We start from the raw sequence: 23,115 nt of genomic DNA on the forward strand, positions 1-23,115 counted from the left end.
TGTTATAATTATCATTTCAGCCTCAGGCCTTCAGCCCTGAGTATTTTGTTTGGTCTTTATTTGGATATTTTCCAAGTTCATATCAAATTAATGTGCTACCAAAATGGTGGGATCTGACTGAGAGAAAGAACCACTGGAGTCTGAGCCTGTGTGCGCCTGCCTCACTCCCAACTGGAGGGCTTTCTGCGTCCTGCTCCCTGCTGCTTTTACTGCTGGGACCCTGGGCCCCCTGCTGTACCTGGAACCTGCTATTATACATGTTTCCTGCTGGGTTCTATGCCCTGGGGGACAGTTTGAGTACCTAGCACTGTGCCTGGCACTTAGTAGGTGATGCAGCACTATTTGTTAAATAAATGACATTTCTACATTTCATTCCTGGACCAGATTCCACATGCTTCTGTTTTCATGGGGGAATGAGGAATAATGTAGGAGTTAATTTTCTGGGCAACCACAAATTGTCCCTTTAAATAACAGCGCATGTTTGTTTTGGATATTGTCTTCTAAAACAGAGCAAAGGCTTCTCTGCCTTTTCGATGCAATATACGCTCTAGAGCTAAGTGTTTTCTTGAGGCTTCTGGATCATTTGCATAGACTTCAGTTATGTTACTTTGCAAAAAGAATACCTCTACCCTAAGTAGTATTGAAATTGCGGGAAGGTGTGTGTTCCTTGCTAAATGGCCCATGACGGTGCTGATAGATTCTGTCCCTTCCTTTGCTCTCAGACTCTCAGGTATTACATCTGGTTGCTGTCAGCAGCCTCTACTTCCTTCTAATTGATCCTTCTGTTCTCTTCCTCATCAAATGTTAATATCTATTTATCTATCTATCTATCTATCATCTATACACACATACACACACACACATATATATATATATATATATATATACACACACACAAAATCAGGGCAAAAATATTCTGACTGCAGCCTTAAAAGACACTTCTTGATGAAGTGCATGAGCTTTAGTGTGTAAATATTGTGACATATGTCCCCCTTCCCCCTACCCCCATTTCCATTAGTATCTTCACAACTGAAATTGTGAGAGGTCAGCTCTATCTCCCCACCATTGAGACCTAGTATTCTTATAGCACTAAGGCCAAATGCTATGTATTACTAACATATCTGTTTTTTTTTTTTAAACTTAAGACATAAGATAATTATAGTTACACAGATTCCCAAAAAAGAGTTCCTCCTGTTTATCATTACATTTTTACTTTACTCTTTCACTTTTATAACTGGAAATACGCTAAGATGAAAAATAATTTGGTAGTGATCTGTGCCAATTGTGCAGTAAAAACTATCAAAAGTACACTGATTCCTTAATGATTATTATGAATTATTTTTTGAAAAAAATTCTGCCCAGCGTGTAACTTTCAGAAACAATTTAGAAGTCATGTAACATGTGTAAAAGGGAACATACAACATGAAGATTCTATTTGGTATTTAAAAAAAATTATGATCTGATAATATTTTTAATAAAAAAATCTAGTAATGACAAAACTGTCTTTGGATGAAGAGCCCACCTTTCTCAGGTTCTGTAACCTCTGAGTTATCTTTATGATTTGCTGTCATCCCTGAGCATTTCTTCCTTTGTGTTGTAGGGGTGGTCCACCCTTGGTTTGGTGCATGAAAATATTAAAATTTTTTGTGATTTCTTAGTCCATAGATTCTGAACTTCTGTTTCTTTGTAACTGAGATTTTTGTCTGCATTTCTCAGGGATGATCTAGATTAGGGTTTAATTTCTGCTTTTACTTCTACTTGGCCCAGGAACGCCTCAGGCAAAGTAGACCCCTAAATTTTCCCGCATAACACTGGCTTCAGGCGAAGAGTGATGGTTCTCAATTTCATAATGATATGGGCATCCAGGCATGTTTAAGGTCAAGAATTTGCATAGGATCGGTGAACACAGAATGTTGTTCCTCGGACTGTGGCATGAGATACAGAATGATGCTCCCACTGTGTTTTAATACATCAGGGAGCTGGAGACTAACACGTGGTCTTTGGGCAAAACCAGGGTATGTGTGAATTTCCTTTTGTTTCATGCTCATTCCCTCTTTTCAATTGTGATCCTCTTTTAAACAAGTCAGTGTGGTTAAAGCCTCCTTAGTAAAGTGAAGAGCTTCCTTCTAGGCCTTTCTCTTGGGGAAACTACTTGGTTAATGATGGATTCACTTTCATTCAATGAACCAGAATTTACCTATGGACAATTCATGCCATCTTTCCAGCTTCATTGATCTACTCACTTTTGGAAAAGGATAATTGTAATGGCATTGACAAGAAAACGCATACATATTTTCATCTGGCTTTTCTAATGAGCTGAAGCTTCTCTACGGATTTCTTTCTTTTTGCCTTGCAGCCTGTCCCCTTTGTCAAACTCACAGTTTTCAAATCTGTCCTTCTAATGCAGGTTGCTGTACAGCAAAGAACTTCATTAACATTTTCCTGCTAGACTTGAAAACAATTAGAGCAGAAGGAGTTAAAGAGGACCCCCCAAACCCTGAAACCAAACAGACATCACAGGGTAGGGATAGCAGGTAAAGTAGTTGCTATAAACACTTTCTCTTGAAAGCTGTGTCTTTTCAATAAACACACCGTTAGGCCCTAGCAAAACATTTCCAGTCGCCTTCATGGGTGGTGCAAAGCTGGAAGCTGTTAGCTCATACTCAGTTAAATTTCAAATGTCAAAGCTCATTAATAGTGATTTTAGCCAAAGACAGCTTGTAAGGAGCTGTGCAAACTTCACTTCCTCAAATAAAATGAGAAGAGAGACGACCATTTAACATTGCTTTTCCTCCCCCTGCTTTCTTCACCTCCGCTTCGAGTTTGTTTTTCGTTTTTATTGACAGTAGGTTTCAAGTTTATATTCGCATTTCCCTTAATTTGCCTTGTCCTTTTATCCCCCCCTTGGGAAATAGGCCTATTACAAAGGTGTTGCGATGTTTCTTTGAGTTTTAGGAGGAGAGTTTTGTCTGTTGAAGCAGGCCTGGAGGAGTCTGTGAAAGTGTTAAGGCAGAAGGTTCAGCTTTTGAGTGAGAGAAACACACTGTGATATGATTATGTGTTCAGATGCTCTTTCCAGCCTTGTCTGAATACAAATGTAAAAGGAGATTCCATTTGTGCAATAAGAATGTTTCCAATTAATGTATAAATACTAGTAAGGACTCACCCTCCCCTGCCTCACCCCCTGTTATCTGTTGCTGACCAGTTCTCACCACTGTGGTTATCAGGAAAATAAATTAAAAAAAAAAATACTGGTCTGAATTTACTTTGGCAATTAGATTGTGAGCTGGCCTACTATGTTAAATTCTATGACAACGAATTCATAATTGAGTTCCCAGTTGCAAACTTGACCTCGATTTGGCCTCCCTTGTGATTTTGGGTTCTGCTAGCAGCATGCTGTACTGTGCTCCCTTCCTAAGTCTTGCAGTAGCTTCCTGGGCACAAGTAAGCAATGCCTGGATGTCAGGGGTTGGTGGTGCAGCAGGCTTCAGCAGCCAGGGCACATGCCAGAGGTGGCCTGGTGTGGGTCACTTGGAATGTCTCTTATTGGGCTTGGGTCCAATTATCTTGCAGAATTTGAGCTTAGGATGAACTGGGATTTTGTGTGACCCCAGTCAGAAGAGAGCTAGAGAGAAGAGGGAAGAGCACGTAGGGTGAGTGGATCAGGGGATGGTGTTGGACCAGGGTTTCCTCTGAGGACGTGTGGTGCTTCCCTTTTGGTGACATGCATGGGTGGGGGCAAGTATTTAGGAGCCCTGTGGCTTCTTGCCATTTTCCAACAGAATAAGGACATCTTACCTCTTTTGCCTCTCACAGTTTGTTTAGATTTTTAAAGAAGCTGACTGGTTAGGACACATGTTTCTGTCCTGCCAATGGTCATTAACTGTGAATATTCCACCATCTAGAAATGAAAAGGAACCCAGTGACATTCTTTCAGTTATTGATTATAGATTTCATTGGTATTTGACTCAGAGGTAAAGGTTAATAATAATGGATCACGTTGAGTAGGCTGTATTGTTCAGAGTATTAAAACTTTGCATGATTTATTTTTACAAGTCAAGTAATTATGTATTTCCAGAAGTAGTAGCATAGTCTCAGAATCGTTTAGTTCCTCTCTTCTCTACCTTCTCTTGTAAACACACAGATTTTGCCCTTCTAGGAAAAGAAACAAGTGTGTGTGGTATTGTAAGGATTGGCTTGTATGTTGCTTTCTTCTAGACAGTGAGCTTCCTGAGAGCAGGGAATTATGTTATTTATAATTATCCTCAGGGCCTAGCACAGTACCTGGCTCAAGAAATGTTTATTGGTTGAAAACAGTAAAACTTCATTAATTGATACACTAACAAGAATGTAGGTGGAATATCTAACTTAAGAGAAAAATCCATTTTTTGGGCTCTAGCACATTCATTATTTGCATGCAAATAACACCGCAAATTACAAATAAATGTTGTCAATGTAGGGAAGCAAGTCTGAAGGCGGCCTGCTGGCAGACAGAGCACCATCCCTTTGGACTATGCCTCAATGAATATATTCTGTAATCCTCTCAAAATATTTTAAAATATTTTAAATAAAATATTTTAAACAAAAAAAAATATTTTAAACAAAATATTTTTAAATATTTTAAATAATTGTTAAATAATTTTAACAGAGGACAAAGAACTTGTAAAATTCCAGGCAGGAGAAAGCTTCGATGTCATGGCCGTCCCTGCTACTGGCTGCCTGTTCACATGGCTGGTCTTGTTAACTTGGTAAGAACCCAGTCTGTACTAGGTACTGTGCCAGGCACTTGAAGTACACGGGTTTAGCCTGCCCGGTAGAATTTGCCATCTAACAAGGTAAAACACTGGTGTAGGTGTGAACCATGAAAGCAGTAAAAGCAGCATGCAGGGCAGGCACTGGGGAAAGAATAGCTTCTCAAGAGTCCCAGGAAGTCATTGCAAGATTTAAAATGGAGGCAGACCTTGAAAGATGACTGTATTGCCCAAGAGAAAAGGAGCGTATGCAGAAGCATGGCTGTGGTACGTTTAGGAGGCAGTGTGGCTTTTGGTATAATTGCGGATGGTGGATGTCCCAGTGGAGGCATTGGGAGGATGGGGAAATGAGGCTGGAGAGACCAATGATGGGGTAGGGGTTGGATTATGGGGTAGGAGATTATACACATATTTGAATTTGGACTTTATTCTCTAGGCACTGGGAATGTGTTTCCTTCTAAGCTCCACACCTGTGTGTTCTAAGTGGGGATCGGGCAGGCCAGGTGTGTGTGCATGTGTGTGTGTATGTGTGTGTGTGTGTGTGTGTGTGAGTGAGAGAGAGAGAGAGAGAGAGAGAGAGAGAGAGAGAGAGAGAGAGAGGAGAGAGAGAGAGAATGAATAAATGGATTAGGTTAATTTTTCCTGGAAGAGAATATTAGTGCAGTATTTACAGTGAAGAGGAGAATGGAAGGCTGTGTGCATGCAGAAAGGAAGCAGAGAGACCAGATCAGCTATTGCAGTCAGTGGCCATTCATTCAACATTCATCTGTTGGTTTTTAGTAAGTATTCATTGAAAACATTCTGTGGGCCAAGTACTGTTCTACACTCTAGATGCATGAATAGACCAGCTCTCTGGCCTTGTGAGACTCTAGTCAAGAAACCTTGGGTGAGAGAGGAGGTCCTCTTGTAGCCCCACCCCTGGAAAAGAAAAGAATGGGCTCAAAGGCATTTAGGAGGTGAATGGACAGAATCTGGTGACTTACTGATTGTGGAGGTGAAGAATGGGAAGAGTTGTAGGACTATATTTTTGGAGTTGGAGAACTTTGTAAACTTGGTGAATAGTGGTGTCATTCAGTAATATTTCAGGTATTGATGGCTGAGTGAGTAAGTCTGTGGGAAGGGGGAAATAATGAAAGCAGATTTAGACATGCTGTGGCTGACTGCTCCATGCAGTGTGTGCAAATGGAGATACCCAGGTATTTAAAGTTTAGGAGAGTTCAGGGTCCGAGATACAGACTTGAGAGTTGTCATAAGGTAGATGGTAATAGAGACCGAGGAAGGTGGTGACAATATCCAGGAAGAACGTGCAGATAATAAAGAAGGGGACGGACACTGGGGGACTGCCAGTGTTTATTGGATGGGCAGGGAAGGGGACTGGTTCCTGCATGTATATTCTACATCACCTCCTCTCCCACCCTGGCAGCACTTGATGTCATCAATGATCCCCTCTCTTCTCTGCATTTTCTACCTCTCTTGTTCCATTAGCTCATTTCCTTAGTATATACACTGTTCAATCTTAAAGAACTCCAAACTCCTTTTCATCTTCCTTTGGCCCTGGGGCCCCTTTTACAGACCAGTGGGGATCTCTCCTGCCCTTCACAGCAGTGCATGCTGACAGGGGAACATCACCGGCTGTTTCCACGTCTCCCCTCTGGTCCATCCTTCCCCACAAGCCTCTTGGCTTCCATAGCCACTCAGCACTGAAATGCCCCTGGCTAGGGTCTCCTGTAACTTCCTAAGAAGTAAGGACTACTTTCAAGTCTGTATCTTACGACCTGCTTTTGAATGCATTAGTCTTGATGGGCTCTAATAATCACCCAGCCTCAAGGAGTGCAATGTAATTTCAAAACCTCAAACTGTTACTCAATTTTTAAAGATTCCTTACCCCCAGATGGCTTGGAAGCCTGTGGTGGGGGAATGGTTGGCTCTCTCTTCTCTCCATCTCCTCTCCTACTTCTTCTAGGAGTTGGCCCAGGGGGAGGGAGAATTAGGGTTTAAGGACACGTCATAAAGGGCAGGTTCAGCAGCAAGGCAGTAAGTACCCTGTGGGTGGGAGCTGAGCAGTTGTTAGCTCTCTCATGGGCTGTTTTGTGGATTCATTAGAAATCCTACTGAGATCCTGGGCTGGCAACTCTCTCTGAATGGCTGACCTGTTGATTTTTGGGGTGGAGGCTTTGCACTTTCCCCCACTAGTTCAGTCTGCCTCTTGGTAAAAAATCCCTTTATATCTCCCCAGATCTGTTATTTTCGATGGGACCCAAGTCCCTTTTGTTTTTCCAATGGTGTCATGCAACCTGCTCCAAAACCAGTGCCCTCTTTCTCTCCACTGCTAGGCAGGGGGCAGCTCCATCCACAGTCTTTTGCCTTTAGACTTTGCAGGTGTGAATCAAATGCTAGTGGCTTTTCCAATAAGCTCCTCATTGGTTCCTTTGAATCCCCTCTCATTTGGCTTAGAGGACATGGGGGTGGAGATAGAAAATATCACAAGATAGCAAACATTGTGGATTCATGTGGAATAAGAACTACAACAGTACATACAAAGCCCAGTGGAAGCAGAAAAGGGAGGGGAAGGGACGGTGTGCTCTGCTTTAGGGTGAGGGGCGCTAGCAAACATCATTGAGAAAGGGAGGTGGCCTGATGTTTGAAGACTGAGCAAGCACAGTATTCATGGTAGACTGTGGTTGCAAGGTCTTCTAGGTGGAGGTAATAGAGGTTACCTCTATGACTGAAGGCCTGGAGATGTGAGATAGCAGAGTGTCTGGGGAACTACGGGTGTCGCCTGTGTGCTGCCACAGGTCACAGGTGAGTAGCGTGGAGAGGGGGACAGACACTGAGCACAGAGACCGCGTAGATACACACATGCACCACACTTACAGAAACAGTGGGACAAGCCCACACTCCGCAGTGCAACAAGGTGAGTGTATATGCCAAGACTTATCTTATTTTTTGGTTTTTCATTCCTTCATCTGGTTTTAGTACCTTGAAAATGTCATTTAACCTCTCTCAGCTCTAGTGCCCTCATCTGAAAAATGAGGAGACTGGGTTCTCAAAAATCTCCAGTTCCTAGCAGGGCACTATAAGAGCCCTCAACCAGCTGGGGAAGTTTAATGGCTAACCTGTTGCTTGGTCTAGAGAACTAGGGAACCCAAGAAGGTTGAGGATTTAATTAAAAATAAAATAATGTCTTTTTTCCCCCCTAGTATTCAAATTGTGATTAAATATGCATGACATAAAACTTAACATTTTAACTATATTTAAGAGTACAGTTCAGTGGCATTAAATACATTCATGCTGTTGGGCAACCATCACCACTTTCTATTTCTAGAACGTTTTCATCTTCCCAAACTGAAACTCCATATCCATTAAACAGTAACTCCCGTCCATCCTGCCCTCAATCCCTGGCATCCTACCATCCTACTTTCTGTGTCCATGAATCTGACCACATAAGTACCTCACCCGTGAAAGTGGAATCATGTGATATTTGTCATTTTGTGGCTGCTTATTTCTCTTAGCATAATGTCTTTAAAGTTTATCCATGCTGTTGCATGTGTCAGAATTTCCTTCCTTTTAAGACTGACTCCTATTCTATTGTGTGTATATGCCACCTTTTGTTTATATATTCATTTATGTACACCTGGGCTACTTCTATCTTTTTTAGCTATGGTAAAGAATGCTGCTATGAACATGGGTGTACTGCTATCTGTTCAAGTCCCTGCTTTCAGTTCTTTTGGGTCCATATCCAGAAGTAGAGTGGTCAAATCATTTAGTAATTCCATGTTTAATTTTGGGAAGAACTGCCCTACTCTTTACAAAGTGGGTGCATCATTTTACACTCCTATCAACAGATGCCCAAGGGTTCCAGTTCTCCACATTCTCACCAACACCTGTTACTTTGTTTTATTTATTTGTTTTTTACTAATAGCCATCCTAATGGTATGAAGTGGTATCTCATTGTGTTTTATTTGCATTTTCCTATTGAGTAATGAACATCGCTTCATTTGCTTATTAGCTATTTTATGTATCCTCTTTGGAGAAATGTTTATTCAAGTCCCTTGGCAACTTTTAAATAGAATTATTTGTTTTTTTGTTGTTGGGTTGTTGTAGGAGTTCCTTATTTATTCTGAATATTAATCCCTTATCAGATAGATGATTTGCAAATATTTTCTTTCATTCCATGGGTTGCCTGTTCCCTCTGCCGTTAGTGTCCTTTGATATATAAAAGGACTTCATCAATTTGATGAAGTTCAATTCATCTATTTTTATCTTTTGTAGCCATGCTTTTGGTGTCAATCCAAGAAGTCATTGACAAATCTAATTTCATGAAGATTTTCTCCATGTAAAAACAAAGAAACATCTTTCATGTCAGTTATGTTGGCCTAAGTTCTATCTTTAAAGTCCAAATTTTGTTGCTTAGTCTGCAGAACATAATTCCACTTCATTTACTTTCTGCTCTCGTCTCCTAGCCTCCAAACATTCTTTGGGTATCTTCCTCTCATCTCAGTTGCTTAGGGACTCAGTCAAGGCATTGGTCATCTATATCCTTTGCATACTGTCTGTACATGTTCTACATATGTTCAAAAGGTTTAAAAAATGTTTTAAACTGAATAAGGTTTAGGTTCGTTTTGGTCTACTCATATGAGAGACTGAAAGACCTGCAGATTAAAAACTACCCTTCCACCCCAATTAGTTGAGTATAATGGGAAAGGAGAGAGAGAAACAAGGAAAAGTTAGTATTTTCTGCTTCATGTGATGATAAAGACAGGAAAGTGGTATTTTTCCCCCTTAATTCTAAAACAACCACCAAAACCCCTTTGGGTAGATCCCAAGCAAGGGAAGCTTCATCTGGAGAGGCATATGTCAGAAAGTTGTCAAGGGTAGGAAAGGGGGATGACAGCTGTGCCACATGCTTGCAGCTTTTTCGTGGGATCCATTGGTGTGGCTCATACTAACAGGAATCCATGGTGATTGTTCCACCAAGAACGTTTAAAAGAGTTCCTTATGCTATATTAATTAAAAATAAAGCCCTGCCTATGGGTGGAAAAACAAGTCCTTTGATTTGACTTTTGTCCTATCTCTACCCTCTGATTGAGTCCCTTAGTATTCTTGTAGCAGTCATTTCATTTCTCGTTTTTGAAGTGCGATAGAGTAGTGCCCGCATCTGAGCTTTCACTAACCTTGAAGTCATAGAGGGATTTATTGGGAGCTGTGTTCTTCCCACTGGAAAATAGGGAAATAAGTTTTTATTTTCTTGAAGCAAAGCAGAGCTACATGAATAATTAATCCTCAGCAAGTTGAGGAACTGATTTCCAGTAAAGGGGTAATTCCCCAAAGTTGGGAGAATTCTGCAGAAAGGCATTTTGCATGTGCTCTGAGAGGTGTTGCTTATTCAATTACTCCAGCCTTGAATCCCTACACAGCTGATGACAGCTGCTTTAAGGCCTGCTGCGTGGGGATCTTTGTGGCTTTTTAATTTCCAAACTTTGAGGAGCTTCTTGCGTGATAACTATGCCTGTGGAATGTTTAGTATTCGCCAAGGGTTCTGAGTTTTCTGCCTTTTAAGACACATAATAAGGAAAGTTTTTCAAGTGTTTGTATAAACTTATGTGTATGTTATATACCATGTTTATACATTATGTGCATATACGATGAATTCCAGGTGACTGTAAAGCAAATGATTAAAGTGCATTTTTCTATCTGGGAATTATATTGAGCTTTATGAATTTTTGGAAGGGCTTTGGAAAATTTTTGCTTTATGGGATTTTCTCTGAAGAAGAGTTTACGAGGAAGGAAAACACATATTTCACTGTTCTTATTTATCAGCAGTCAACACAATGCATTTTAAAACTCAGCTTAGAACACACAGCTTTGATACACTAAATAAATGGCAGTTGATTTTTGGAGGCCTTATTTTTAACCACAGGGACATTTAAATTATGTCACCACCTGCTTGCCACCCCTAACCATATTGATAACTGGCATATGAAAATTTGGAAAAATGCAGATATTTTTCCATCATGTCAAAATAGCATGTGGTTTTGATCCTGAGAGTGGAGGGTTTCCATCAGACTGCCCTGTCTGAAATCTCCGGGTCTATTTCCTCCTTTGCCTGGACTGCTGTTACTGGTAGTTGGTGTTATTCAATTATCTCTACATTTTAACCTTGGTGTTTACCTCTAATGTTGCTCAAGTCAGTAGATGATTCATTGCATCTGGAACCAATAAACAGGGTTTGGCAGAAGAGGGACTGTGTGGCGGATGCATTTGGAATAAAGGGAACAATTTGAAACTGGGCTCTAAGAGCTTAGAGATTCAATTATGCATCATGGATACAGGGGTAGGTACCCTATGCCCGGTCCGTAGCTGTACCCAGTGAATGTTCACAAAGATGGTGGTGATGATTTTAATCAGCACAACCTACATATATAAGAAAGGTATCCTCACTGCACAACACAGGTAAGTTCCCCAAATTCTAGTTTCTTGAGATTTCATTCCGGCTCTGAAGCACATTTCATCTTTCCCGGTTTCCTCATTCCTCATCTAGGACTGATAATTTGGTGGTATTAGCCTGAAAGCAAACAAATAACCTTTTGCATCATCAAATAGCAGACAATACATGCATGAATGCTTAATGATAAAACATGATGTTACTTTGATATCAGGAGATCTAAAAACCTGAAGTAACATTTCCTTTATCCTCCCTAAAAAGTACACTAATCTCTGCTCTGAAACTTAATGAGGGAAAAGTTATCTAGTCAAAGCCAGTGATGATACCAGGGACTGGATAGATTTCTCTTGCTTCTGAGCTTGGTTTTCATTTGCACGGCATTGACTTTAATTTTTTTATTTCATTTTTTTTTAGTAAGTGAATAAGTAAGTCAGATCCTCTTTTATCCCCAGGAAGCAATGCAAACAAAAGAATAGTGCTATTAAAACCCATTCTATCCAAATGCAGTTCTCAGAGGCAGAGTCAGAACATGGGCTTTTAAAAATTCTTAGTATCTCCCAAAGGACACCTATCATGGCTGTGTTCAGGATCAAGGAGGTTTTGCATTTCTTCAGCCTAAATAGGGAGAGATTGGGAAGACATAGCCATCCTGTGGCATTTGCTCTTTACCTTTAGTAGTCTTAGCTTTTCCTGAGCAAATGAAACATCAGTATCAGGTCTTAATTTAAACCTCTTGACATCATAAATTAAAAAATTCTGTGTTGCATGCCCCTTGTGCAGGGAGTCACTTACACAGTGAGAGAACAACCTGGTCTTTCTTTGCCCAGCACTGCCTTCCCACCTTGGTCTCGTTATCTTCCCTTTTGAATAGTAACCTCAGTGAAGGGGGGGGGGATCCCAACTGCACATATGTTTTCTGTGAAAATTACTATCCAAAGAAGGCCATTACAGTGGCATATTCATTTTCTGTTGCTGCATAACAAATAACCCCAATCTTAGGAACTAAGAACAATGCCTGTTGAGCATCGTAGTTTCTGTAGATCAGAAGTCTGGGCACAGAGTAGTGGATTCTCTGCTCAGGGTCTCACAGAGCTGAAATCAAGGTATAACATTCTCATCTGGAGCCTGAGGTCTTCCTCTAAGCTCATTCTGTTGTTGACAGAAGTCAGTTCCTTTCAACTGTAGGACTAAGGTCCTCATTATCCTATTGGCTTTGGGCTGGGCTCATTTTCAGCTCCTAGAGAATGCTTTTGGTTTCTAGTCACGTGGTCCTGTCCATAATATGGCAGTTTGCTCCTTCAGGGCAGGTAGAGGGAATCTCTCTTTTAAGAGCTTACCTGAATAGGTGAAGTCCATCTTCCTTTTGATGATCCCAAAGTCAATTGACTTCTAAACTCAAGTACATCTGCAAAATTCTTTGCCCTTTGTCATATAATACAATCTTATCATGGGAGTGATATCCCCTCATATTTATCAGCTCTGTTCCTACTAAAGGGGAGGGCATTATGCAGGGTATGTACACCAGGGGGCAGAAATTCTGGGAGGGCATCTCAGAATTCTTAATACAGGTAGCATACTTGAACTTGGGGGTCTGAGAAGTTCTCTAGACACAGCCTATGTCTGTGTCTAAGTCAAGGTCTGCTGGCAATGCAGTGATCTGTCCCATGTCTTCCTGGACTTCACATGTTTCCTTTAGCTCTGGGCTCTCTGGGAGTACCCAGGAATGGACCCGGTCTGCGACATTTCTGTTCCTGGAGACTTCAAAGAGGCTGTTAGTTCTAGCTTCCCGTGAAGGGTTCAAGTCCGGGGTGGCCTCCCAGGAGCTTACCCCATGAGGGAATCTATACTCTTGGCAGAATATCCGTCTCTGTATGGAGTATTTCTTAAAGCTGGGACGTGTCTGATGTCAAGAAGTCTGAGAAGGCTTGGCTTTATCTGGTTCGAATCCAAGTGTAAGGAATTGGTGTGGGATAACTTCAGACAAGAAGTGTGCCTGGTCAGCTCCTTGCCCTCTGAGCTGTGGGCATGACTCCTCACAAGAGGCAGGGGATGGAGAGAGGGGAAGGAACCATTAGGGTGACCCAATTTGTGTTAATCAGAGACCTACCCACTTAATGGATTGTTCACTACCAAGTAGCTGGATGCTTCTTTAGCCTGGGAGCTAAATGCAATCAACTTTTGTTTGTTCCTGTTAAATTTTGTTTTCCTCTTTGCCCTTGAGGAGATCATTATTTCTATTGTATGAAGATGGTAGCCCAAACATTAAAAGTAATTAGAGCAGATGGCAGTGAATACTTCTATTGTAAAATACACTGATACTTATAAAAGGTTTTTTCATTCTCTGGGCTTCCTCCTCTCCCCTCCACCACCACATAATCATTTTTCTTCCCTTCAGGTATAAAGGGGAGGAAAAAAACAAAAGGAGGGAAAAAAAAGGTTCCCCTGGTGTATGAAACTGAGGAGCTGTCAAAGGTTCATAGCCGGGAATGTGTGCTTCCATGTATTCAATCACTGAAATTAAGTGTTATCGAAGGCAGTGCAGTCATGGGTCCACTGCATGGGGAAATAACACGCTGTAGTCCATCACTTAAAATGTTAACCTTGTCTCTTACTAGTGACTGGGAACAGAAACACATGCTCTGTGCTCGCTGGCTAAATGGCAGTGTGTCAGCTCTGTGGAAAAGGCTAGCATGTATCTGTCAATCTTCTGATTTGGCTCTATGTGTGTACGTGTGCATTGGCATGTGTGTGGTATGCATACATACACACACACCCACGCTTGCCCACACTTCATTTACTTTTGTATAGCCTCAGAGACCTGGCTTATTACGTGCTCAAAATAAGAATTGAGCCAGTTTCCAGTATGTCAAAGTATATCCTTTACCAGGATGTTTTTGCTTGCCATCCCTCAAACACAAGTAGCTGCATTATATTTATTAATTCTTAATTATAGGGAGTTCCATTTTGAACATGTTTCGGTAGTGATGGAATGTCGATGTATAGTAATGGGCATATTATATGCATTTTGACACTATCAGTCCTTATTACTATACTGATAGTTTGAATTAGAGTATACAAGGAGTCAGCAAACTTTTTCTACTAAGATCCAGGTAGTAACTGTCTTGGGTTTTGTGAGCAATATAGTCTCTATCACAAACTGAAAGCAACCATAAACAATATGCATATGATGGTCAAAGCCACGTTCCAATAAAACTTTATTAAAAGAGTGCATGGGCCAAATGAGGGCTGTAATTTGCTAACCCTGTTATATGCCACTGAATATTTTACATGATTCTTTTTTGTGTGAGATATGAGGAAGCTGAGGTCTTTATGCAGTGGGAAAAACAAATACTCCCCTGCATCAGCAGCAAGATGTGCAGTGTTCCTTCCTTCAGGCCATCCCCCAGCCTCCCCTCCTTGCTGACCTTCCAGGACTCCAGCACGCTCCTTCCTCAGGCTCTCCACGCAGAGAGCCTCCGGTGCACATTCCACTTCTCTGCTCCAGGCCTTTGTCAGAGGTGCAGCCCCTGATCACTAGATATAGAATAACTCCTTCCACTATGTCACCCTTTTTTTGTTTTTGGTCAGAGCACATTACTTGTTTTATATAGTTAACTTTATCTCCTTAAAGTATAAGCTGCATGAGGTCAGGGATTTGTTTTATGCCTGGACCAGTACCTTGTGGGTAGTGGGTGCTCAATAAATGTTTGTTGAATTCAGAGGTCCAATTGCTCTGTAGTTCCAGGCAAGAAGGCTGAAAAGAGACTGTGATTAGTAAGTAAGATAATACCTGCTAAGATCGTGCACAAAATGTTAGCCATTATTGCTAACTTTTAATGTTAAAAATAATTTAAGTTTCAAGTGGAGAGAGTAAACATATGTTTTTCAGTTGTGAGAATTAGTGACACTTTAAGTGAAATATATAGCTCTGTGCCTGGAACATTAGACACATTCAATAATCCATGCCTATCATTATCAGTATTATTTTTCTCTAGCAAATGGAATGAACTTCAGGTTTATAATTCAGAAGAAACATCATTACAGGATCTTTGAAGATTCAAATGGAAGAGATGATGAAGTTTCTGTAAATTTGTTGTTTATGAAATGTAATGGTCCCCTAAAGATCAAGAGTGCTAAAATAACTTAGAGTACAGAGTTAATATCAGTGCTCTTAGGGAAATCAGAGAGAAGAGGACATGTGTAAGACCAAGATATAAGCCGGCAAATTGCCTGGTTTTCTAGCAGGGACAAAGGCTAAATTTGAACTGGGTACAAGTCTCTAGCAAAAGTCATTGTTGACATTTCTTTGAGTAGTCAAAGTGCTGGGCAGCGTGGAAGGACTTGCTCATGTTATCTCACCATCATGAAGGGTTTATAAGCATGGGGAAAGGAAAATGATCACTTAGAGCCAGCATGAGCTCAGTAAGAACAAATTATGCCAAACTAATTTAATTTCCTTTTTGTTCCCTAAGGAGTTATTAGATTATAGATCAGGGGCTCTATTTGTAATCCTGGATTTGTAGATGGCTGACTTTTCTAAAATGAGCACTTTTTGTTTCATAATCAGCTGAAATAATCTCAACCAGTGTTAATTTATCTCTAGTGTCCAGATTAAAGAAAGAAAAGGTGATTAGTAAACTGGATTTCACCTGTCAGGAATCAGGGCCAGCCATCTAATTCTCTGAACTCCCACAGCACCTTGGTTATGCCTTTAATTATTGAATTAATCATGCTTTATGTTAATGATATGGCTATTTGTCTTCCTTAATGATAATATGAGCACCTTTAGAAAAAAGGAAGAGGTCACATGTACCTGGAAGAGATGCCTTTACATTAGCTCATTCAAAAAAGGTTTAGGATTTTAATTGGCCAGCAAGTTTAATATCACCCAACATTATAATTCAGTTATTCAAATTGCCAAAACTATTACTTGGGAGAGCAAGTGGGTGGAGACAGTTAACTATTTTGGGGAAAAAAAACAAAAGCAAAGATAAAAATGAACTAAAATGGAAAACTTCCCACCAACATAAATTCTAAATTATTTGAGAGTTACTTTGTAAACAGAAAGCCCTACAAATCAGAATGAACACGTAAGTGATCTTTATATCAGAATGAAAGAAGGGTGTCCTAAGCATAAAATAATAGAGGGTGTCACAAAATAAAAGATAAATGTGTTTGGTTTCATAAATGTTAAAAACATTTCTGTGTAAAGGAACACTGAAAAAAATTGCAACCTCATATCCAATTTTTTTAGTTAATAAATGATATTTAAATCATGGCATAGTGATTATGAGGCCAATTAAGAGTTGACCATTCATTCATTCAAACATATTTTTGGGTTTACCTACTACATGCGAGGTGTTGCTGTAGGTACGGTGGGTGGAGCAGAAACCCAAGGACTGCTCATGAAGCTGGCATTCTTTTGGGGATTGACTGATGATAAACAAATATACAGTGTTTCAGTGGTGACGTAAAGCAGGGTCAGAGGTGGAGAGAATGTTGATTATAGGGATCTGTCTTGTCCTGTTTGTAGGATTTGAATGCTGAAGGAGGCATTGTTGGGAGCTGTCAAAATCCGTCTTCATTGTTTCGGCATCTAGGAGACACTGTGGCTAGAGAGGGTCCCATACTCTACCTTCTCCACCAACCCAGCCTAACATGTAGCTTACAAGTAGGTCTTTGCTTTGCCTGGTGTTGTGGCCTGCTGATCAATGTCTTCTATCAAGAAAGCTGGTGGTGTGGCAAGTACATTTAAGGTGACAGGTAAGATTTGCAGACACTGCACATCCCCTGAAGTGCAGAGAAGTGCTGACATGCTGTAAGAAGGAAACAAGTGCATAAGCTTCCTCCAGCTGTGGCGAGAAAGTTTTTGCTTGGTTTTACGTTGTTTGTTTGTTTTGTTTTATTTGGGGCTGTATGGACTGAGGGAAAGATGAAGTCATGCTCTGGATAGTTCCTGTACCTCTGTTTCCACTCCCACCCCCACGTGCTGGCGGGGAAATGATTTTCTGCATCTGCAGAAGGGGAATGAGTGATTTGTTTACATCAAAGAAGAAAACTAAAGCTTATTATAGTGGGGAGAGCTTACATTTGCTGGAAGTGAACCCTACATTGACCTAGAGCTGGGTTGGTGGCAGAGAGCATGGCTTTCCCCACAAATGTCACGTTGGTATCAAGAAAGAGGCTTTCAGATATATGAACAAGGCATCTTTGATCAGTACTGTCAGCATTCTTTTTATGCTTGATTGGATCAAAGTGATAGGGATTGGAGAATAAAGATGTTGGGAGGTGAACCATTCCCGCTGTGTCGTGTGACATTGCCCTGGAAGTCTCATGTAAGGAAGCATACTACCTGTCTGTCAGCTATGAAAGTGGAGAACAGCTAAAATTCCCAGGGGGGTATATTTGTGATTATGGATTCACTGACACCTTGCAGTTATGGAGATACTTTGGTTTTCTACTTCTCCAGGTGGCTGTTAGACAGTTGAGGCTGCGTTACTCTTTGAGACCTTTTACTATTTAGTCATTGTTTTGGACTAAAGCACGAGTCATCAAAAAATGTATGCATCTCAGGATACCTTTTATTGCTCGGGAGAAGTTTGGGCACAGAGAAGGTTAGGTTTCTGGAAACTGAATGCTTAACAATTATATTCATTTGAAATCTACCATGTTGAAGAGAGAAATTGATGGTGAAAGAGGAAATGGTAAATGATTTCTTAGGGAGACTGAATGTGATTCTCAGGTTTTAATTTAGATACACACGTGGCATCATTTGGTTTAAGTTTATAGAGAGCTTGAAAACACAGGAAGGAATGTAAAAGATGTGGGCCAAACCCAGTGGATCGAGAGAAATAGGAGATGTGGCATTTTTAAGTATTTTAGGTTATCACCTAGTTGTCCACCTATGGTATTCAGTAGGTGGTTGTGCTCACATGTGTGTGTTTATGTGTGTGTGTGTGTGTGTGTGTGTGTAAGTTCTATAAATGTGTGCATGGGAATAGCAGGGGGATTATTCACTTAAGAAATTATTCCGTAAATTCTTATGTGTCAGACATTCTTTCAGGGGGTGGGACATAGCAACACCTAAAACAAAGCCCCTGATTTCATTTGTGTAAGATCAGTAGATGATAAACACACAAAGAATTTAAGATCTAGTACCAGAAAGAAGCAGTATTAAGAAAGAGGGAATGATAGGAATTCTATCTTAATAGAGAGACAGGGAAAGAGGTATTATTTGGCAGAGACCTGAATGAAGTAGGATAGTGGACCCTGAAGATATTTTGGGGAAGAGCCTTCCAGGAGAGGCAAAGGGGAGTGAAAAGACCTGAGGTGGGAGCTTGCTCTGCAGGAGTCCAGTCTGTCTCTCCCTCTATGGCCTTGGACTTCATTTAAACTCCTTGAGCCTTTCTTTCCTTTACAGAGGAGATAAAAATCTTTGATCTTTTCACCTGCTAGGTTAGGGAGAAATATAGCGATTTTTGAAGTTTGACAGGCCAGGCAGAAGTGTTATATAACACATGGAAGGCAGCTAGATACTCTCAGGTGCCTCAGCATAAGATAGGAAGTCTTTCAAGTTCACTTAGAGCTAGATAACAGGTGCTGGTGCTAATTGTACATTTTAATTAATTAGTTCATTAATGGAAGGCACCAGAATGGTCTTCCTTTGGTTCCTTACATACCTAATTAATGTCAAGGTGCTCCAGGTCTTTCCACCATGGGGGTTGCGAGCCCTGGTTTTCCTTGTCATTCCGTAGCTGAGCTATGGATCTGGCCCCTAGGTCAATGTCTCCTGAAGAGTAATGCTGCTGAGTTCTCCAAATTTCTTACAGCTCATCTCACTAGCTTGCTGCTCTTCCTTAAGACCTTGAGCTTGAGGGGTTGGTTTGGAGGAAATGTCCTGGTTCCCTGGTGGGGGTGTTTCTCCCTCCACTGTAGCTCTTGCTTCGAATTCATCCTCAAACTTTGATGCACACCTGCCATCTGAGGGATCATGAAAGTGGCAGAGCCCTGGGCCCCAGCTCCTGGTCTTCTGCTCGCACCTTTGGCACGGAGGGAATCTGCACCTTAGAGAGCTGAGAAACCCTGTCTGCAACACCATCTTTAAAATGAACGGATAGAATTTCTCTAGAGTCTTTCTGTTTCTGACTTTCTAGAAATCCAAGCTTTTAAAACAATCCCTTTATGGTGAACTTGGAGCTGACAGTGCCGGTAATCCAGGTCACCTTCTCTTCAGTTGACTTCACCGTCTTTATCCGGTTGAGTCCTTACCACCTTTGCACTATTTAATTCCATCCCAGTTTCCTCCTATTCACCTTCCTTTCCTTTTTATGGATTGTACAGAAGTGAATTAAAGGATTACTAGAGAGTATGTCTACCCTGTACTTAACTTCATTAATATATATATCTATCTATCTCCTCTCCTACTTTTGAGTCTATGGATGGTTGTCACAGGCACCTGGCTCATTAGCCTCTCATGGGTTCTTCTTTCTGTGGTTCTGGGGCCTTGTTGCTGTATCCTGTTTTTACACTGGGATGGGTCACTCACTTGTTTCTCCTTTGTAAGTGCAGAAAATGAAAATATCCTGCTTTTCCTTGTCCCAGTGCCTTGTTGGTGATTGGGTTGGGTGTACAGCTCAGGGCTATTGAGCCAGGTCAGGACACTGTTCGAAAAAGTACTGGCTCTTTTGTCACACATCTTCCCTTCTTCTCTCTCAGAAATACTCCAGGGTACTCTTCCCTGTGCAGGTGTAGTTATTAGTATTATACACATGCCTTCCCTTCTTCATGAGCTTCTCCCATCTGCCTCTAACATCTCATGAGAGAAGCTTCCAGGCAGGTATCTCACGGGAACTCGGGCTCTGCTTAGTTGAAGTGTGAGCAGGAAGAACTGTGTGGAAACAGGTGTCCACATATTGTGGGTACTACCTTGAGGGAATCACCTTCTCTATTTTGATTTCATTATGTTGACAATAATTATAGTTCCATAACCACACAAGACATTTAGATGCGTTCTTGGACTCTTGCATGAGGCAAATGCTGCTTTCTGTGATTTTTTTACATCCTTGTTTTGAAAAATGTGTGACTTCAGTATGACCATAAATTAGTAGGAAAGCTAAAAGTTCTGAGTTACGGTTGACTGGCTGGATAGGGAGGTGGCACTTCCTCCTCTGGGCATCTCCCAGGATTGCTTCTGCCCTTCACTCAAAGGTTCTGGGTTATGTCCTGACATCAGTAGGCATTTTGCCTTTACATGGGCTTTTTTGGTGCTGGTGAACCAAGCACAAAGGCAAAGGCAACAATATCAAAGAAGGCAGAGTGGAGGATGGATCTGAGCACTTGGAAAGAGCAATGTTCCTATAAAACAGAGACACTTGACAGTAGGGCCAGTGAGAAAGGATACCAATTACACAAAGCAAGATGCCACCCATCAAGGAGAACATTTTAATTCTCTCTGTTCCGGGCTATTTATGACTTTTTGTTCAAGACTCAATGCATGTCTTTAAAAGTTAAAATAAAGAAATTGACCCCACTTGTTAGGTGCAGGGGGCCTGTCCTGGGGAAAAAAGAGGTAAGAAGACATTATCAGTATTTCATTGGAGAATTCCAGAGGCCAGGCACAGAGGCCCTTCAAATAAAACTTTGCCCCTTCTGTATTTTTCCCTTTTTGAGTTGTCTGAGGAAGAGAGGAAGGCTAATTTTATTGAGACATTTAAAACCATATTTAAATTAATTGTAGTTTCACAAGTGTCTGTTTCAATTGAGCACCCGTACTGTCCTGCTTCAGAACAAAACAAAACAAAAAATGAACCAAACTCTTTTGCAGGGCAGCTTGCCTTTCCGGTTCTGCGGGAGGTGGTCGAGGGCTCACAGCTGGTTCCCTGGAAGAGTGCCACAAGATGGCGACAACGTCACGGTGGAGCGTGGCCAGTGGCTGCTGCTGGACACCAACACGAGCATTCTCAACTGGCTGCACGTTAAAGGTTTGTGGAGTCTGAGCATCCGTGGTGGCATTATGACGTATACTTCTATCACTTTTAGGGAGCAGGAGGCAGGGAGTTTTGGAAAAGTTCCAGCACTTGATTGACAATTTATTCTCGGCCCCAGTTGAGATGGTATTATGAAAGTTAGAAGTGGTCAGAGGGCACAAAATGAAAAAGCCCTTTCTTTTGACCCTTATAAGTACAGAGCTTGATTATTTCAATTTTTCAAATGCAAGAGGTTAACAGTGTTAACAAAGAATATGCTTCTTTAGTCAAGCACTTTGTAGTCATGCCTGTCCAGAGCAGCCCTCACAACATAGCAAAATGTTCTGAAATTGGTTAGTGCCTCTGCCTTTGAAATTTCCTGCCAAGAAAACAATGTCTTCCTGCTTTTACCGTGTTGTGGTTTTGACTTCCTGGTCCCGTGGAAAGTCACATAAATAGGCTTCCTTATTGCAAAACTGGCCACATAGCTTTAAGGTCTGGGAGGTTGGAAGAGACTGAGAATTCAAATTTCAGCTCCTCTACCACATCACCAAGTGATAAAGTCAGTTTTGTGCATTTGTTGCCATAGCTGTTAAATGAGCATAAAAATCATTGCCTACTTCAGAGACTGATAACAGGGAATGGTCAGGAAAATGACCATTTCCTGGCAAACGCAAATGCCTTGGGAAACGTGATTAGTTATGGTATCTATAAAACTATCCTAAACCATTCTTTACTAAAGACATGTTTAACACTTGCAGGAACATTTGTTCTTGTTTAAGTAAGATCATGGGCTACATGAGGGAAAATAAAATATTTGGAAGGGGATAAATTGATGCAATATTTATACCTGTCTCTTACAGATGGAATCAGATTTTTCTGATATTACATTCTATATTCTGGAAGCTGCTTTTTTTTTTTCTTCTAGGAATAAGGTGCATTTTCAGGCAAATTAATTAATTAGTACCCTTTAGGGAAAATGGTCTGTCAGCTCAGGCTCTTGACCTGTCTTTGTGCGGTGTGTGTATGTGGAGGTATGTACATGTATGTGTGTGTGTGGCTAGTGGCTATTGAGAATGCTGACTTACTGACAGGTAACAGCTACCTAAGTACTAGAAATGACAGGAAAATTACAGACTGAAGACTCCAGCTCAGAGAAAAGATGTTCTTTTGCAGTTTGCCAGTCTTTAACCAGGATCTTCCCCATAAGAGTCAAATTTTTATGGAGGATAGGATGCCCTTTGGGTAGTCAAGGGTCTCGACATTATGTTGATGAAATTTGGGAGAAGTTTCCCAGATTAAAAATCTCGCTCAACTGAATTTTTGGATGTCCTATTGGTTGTAGGTAAATATTCAATTAGATAATGGTGTTTATCAGGCAGAGACTAATGATAGGTGAAGAGATATCGGAGGGAGAGCAAAGAGTAAGGAAAGGCAGGGACGTGCGGAACGTACACTTAGCTTCTCACGCTTGGAGATTCCAAGATCCGAACAACTCAAATGCTTGCCCCAGTCTGTCACCTCCCAATAGTGGTTTTCCTTTTCCTTGGCTCACGTGGTATGTTGTTCGGAATAAGTTAACTAGGCTTGGAAAGGCAAGCTCTCATGCTGTGGAGAGGGAGAGAGAGGGAGTTATTTGAAGTATCCCCTCTTTCTCTCAGGGAGGAAGACCGTTGGTAGGAATGTAGGAAGGTAGTGGACATTGGTTTTTATACAAATAGGGTACGGAAGTTGTTGGCAGAGAGCAGAGTTTCCTAGAATGAAACTGTGAGACCTTTATCATTGAGATAATAGTTCATAGCTTCTGGAAAAAATGAGAACAGGAGAAGTACAGAGATCCAGGTTGATACCATAGATGACCCGTGAATGCTTATTGGGTAGCCAGGAACTCTGCGTGAGATACAAGAAAAAGTAAAGAAGAATAATGCCTGTTATATGCATTATCATTAAAGAA

At 41.1% G+C, this 23,115-nt stretch overlaps 1 protein-coding gene across 1 annotated transcript in view; it reads left to right on the forward strand.

Annotated features, from left to right (window-relative positions):
• Positions 1–23,115, forward strand: part of PKHD1 (PKHD1 ciliary IPT domain containing fibrocystin/polyductin) — a 453,696-nt gene that overhangs the window by 101,375 nt on the left and 329,206 nt on the right. The window contains exon 36 of the mRNA XM_036916397.2: positions 21,020–21,176. Within this exon, the coding sequence (XP_036772292.2) occupies positions 21,020–21,176 (157 nt within the window). The remainder of the gene's footprint in view (positions 1–21,019; positions 21,177–23,115) is intronic.

The sequence above is a fragment of the Manis pentadactyla genome, chromosome 16 (assembly GCF_030020395.1).
Source record: "Manis pentadactyla isolate mManPen7 chromosome 16, mManPen7.hap1, whole genome shotgun sequence".
Taxonomy (NCBI): Eukaryota; Metazoa; Chordata; class Mammalia; order Pholidota; family Manidae; genus Manis; species Manis pentadactyla.